This window comes from Austrofundulus limnaeus, unplaced genomic scaffold, assembly GCF_001266775.1.
Source record: "Austrofundulus limnaeus strain Quisiro unplaced genomic scaffold, Austrofundulus_limnaeus-1.0 Scaffold14, whole genome shotgun sequence".
Classification (NCBI taxonomy): Eukaryota; Metazoa; Chordata; class Actinopteri; order Cyprinodontiformes; family Rivulidae; genus Austrofundulus; species Austrofundulus limnaeus.
Window position 1 is genome coordinate 1,453,738 of NW_013952416.1, and position 2,380 is coordinate 1,456,117.

The window sequence follows — 2,380 nt, forward strand, 5'->3', positions numbered from 1 at the left end:
TAGGGTTGGGCAATATTGGCAAAAATAATAAATCACAATTGTGGTATTTAGCCGACAACGATTAATTTGACGATTAATACCCTGGAGTCCCTGAACACCCTTATGTTCTAGTCACATGACCAATTTAGTGGGAAAAATTTGCYCTTTGTAAAAATCTGTTCCAAACTGTGTCAAAATTACAGACTTTCAGATTAAACATCAAATTTTAAAATGTGTTGATGGATAAATAAATTACAGAACTTTCTTCTTTTAAATGTTCATCATATTTGAAGCAGAGAGGAGCACCGAGTGGACTGACTGGTGGCATTAATCATATTAATCGTCAAGTGCCAAAAAATAATCGATCAATGTTTTTCGGACGATTAATTGCACACGATACGATTGTGTGTGTGTGGGGGGGGGGGGCACGATCAAATGATGACGTGTTCGTGCCAAATCAGATCTGTCGCCTTTTAATATAAAAGATGGCCGACACTCATTTTAGAACATCGTCTGCACCGAGTCTAACGTGAATAGGAGAAAAAAAAACTGGCTATGAACGTGACTATGAGTGAATCCAGAACACAGAATATAAATAAATGAATGACGGGGGCCTTTAAAAAAAAAAAGTCAAAGTTGTAGCATTTCCAAAGAACTTCGTCATGATCAAACACCTAGATTAGGCTTGCAATGATTGCTTCTTACCCCCGACTCACCAAGCCGAGGTGTAACAGTGAGGCGAAAACCAACTCCGCTTCCCGAACTCGTTTCTACGAACGCCGCTGTCCTGAGCGGCGAGGAAAACGGCCCTGAAAACGGCAGAGATGAAACCTGGGCGCACGACGAGAAGCCCCCTGAAAGCATTTCCTACCTCTGACCACACCCTGTATCATTCTGTCCATCCGAGCTTAATCCATAATATATACATCACTTATACACACTCTCTTATTAACATACTTTAAAACAAAAAGAGGAACCAACTCGTTACCAAAGTGCAAACAAAAACAATAAAAAAATTGGTATTCTTTCTTTGCCTTCAAAAGACAAGAGGAAAGCCAGACATTCTTCATGTTGTCAAACCTACAAAAAAATAGCAGCTGAAAGGGATAAAATGGAAGCTGAGTAAGGTGCTTTAGCTTGTGCCTTTCCTGGTGCTGTGGAGGGGGCAACGCATGATTCTGTGCGTGATAACACTGGTCTCAGGCCAATTCAGCTTGTTTTCTCCAAGTCTTGTTTCACAACTTTACAGAGTAAACTAAAACTAGTCACTGATCTGCGTTTAGGAAGAACTTTCAGGTACGGCAGGAAGGCGGATTTAGAGATGAAGGACGGGAAGTTCGAGGTGGAGGTGGGGGGTTCAGGCTGACAGGTTGTTAGCCAGCTCGATCAGAGCCAGAGCGCCGTGGAGACGCTCYCGCTGCTCCTGAAGGCGCCGCTTGGCCCCCAGGCTGCTCTTCTCCTCCTCCATGACCTCCTCCTCGTCCTCGGACTGGAGGAACTCCATGGGGTCCTGCTGCTCCTGGTCCTCGGCCCTCGCCTTGACCTGCGACATCACCTTGATGGGTGTGGGGACGCGCTGCTTGCGGGTTTGCCAGTACCTGGAAGGATAAAAWRGGRGCTTTAATACACAACGTAAGAAGGGGAGGATAAAGACATCGATATTTGTTTTGGCTCCGCCCAGCTTCACTCACTTCGCCAGCCACTCTGCCACAGCCTTGTTGTCCACGGACTGAGCCTTGCCCTGGCTCGCCTTCGGCTCTTCCCGTTTCAGACGAGAGAAAGGGTGCTTGGGGCAGTGACGGTTGGCATGTGTGAACCGACTGCCACATCCTGCGCACAGACCAACAATCRTGAACGACTAACAACAGCTAAATTACAAGACCACTTCTCCCAAGCCAACATAAACAATGGGTTGTTCTAACTAAAAAATAAAAAAAAACTTTTAAAGGGATCCCTGATTAGTTGTAACAAGACGTGGATAGGTCCTCGGTGTGAGCGAGCTATATCCACCCCGAAGGTTAATCTTGGACAATATGGATGGAGGACAACAGAGCTGCTTCATGGAAGAAGAACCTCAGCTTAGCCTGTTAGCCTTTGCGCTAGCACTGACACTATATTTCCTTGGCTGTGTCCAAAACGGCAGGACGGGTCCTCCGAAGGTTGAATTTGTCGGCCGCATACGTCACAGCGCCGCGACGAAGGACGTCCAAAACGGAAGACTCCTCCGATGCGTCCGACAAATACGTCCTTCTTTTTCCCCGAATCGAAGGACAGGTCCGATGGATCCTTCCCGGCCCAGCGTATCCCATAATGCATTGCGGCCCGACCGGAGATTTTTTTAAGCTAGTAATGGCGGACGAAGCTAGAGAAAATAATACATTTTAAATAAAAATATGGTGAT

General features: G+C 46.1%; 1 protein-coding gene across 1 annotated transcript in view; it reads right to left on the reverse strand.

Moving 5' to 3' along the window:
- Positions 1-435: 435 nt before the first annotated feature.
- znf367 (zinc finger protein 367) overlaps positions 436-2,380 on the reverse strand; it is a 5,803-nt gene continuing 3,858 nt past the window's right edge. Inside the window, exons 4-5 of the mRNA XM_014002656.1 lie at positions 1,671-1,809; positions 436-1,577 (exon numbers count right to left, since the gene is read on the reverse strand). Of these exons, the coding sequence (XP_013858110.1) occupies positions 1,337-1,577; positions 1,671-1,809 (380 nt within the window). The 3' untranslated portion in view covers positions 436-1,336. The remainder of the gene's footprint in view (positions 1,578-1,670; positions 1,810-2,380) is intronic.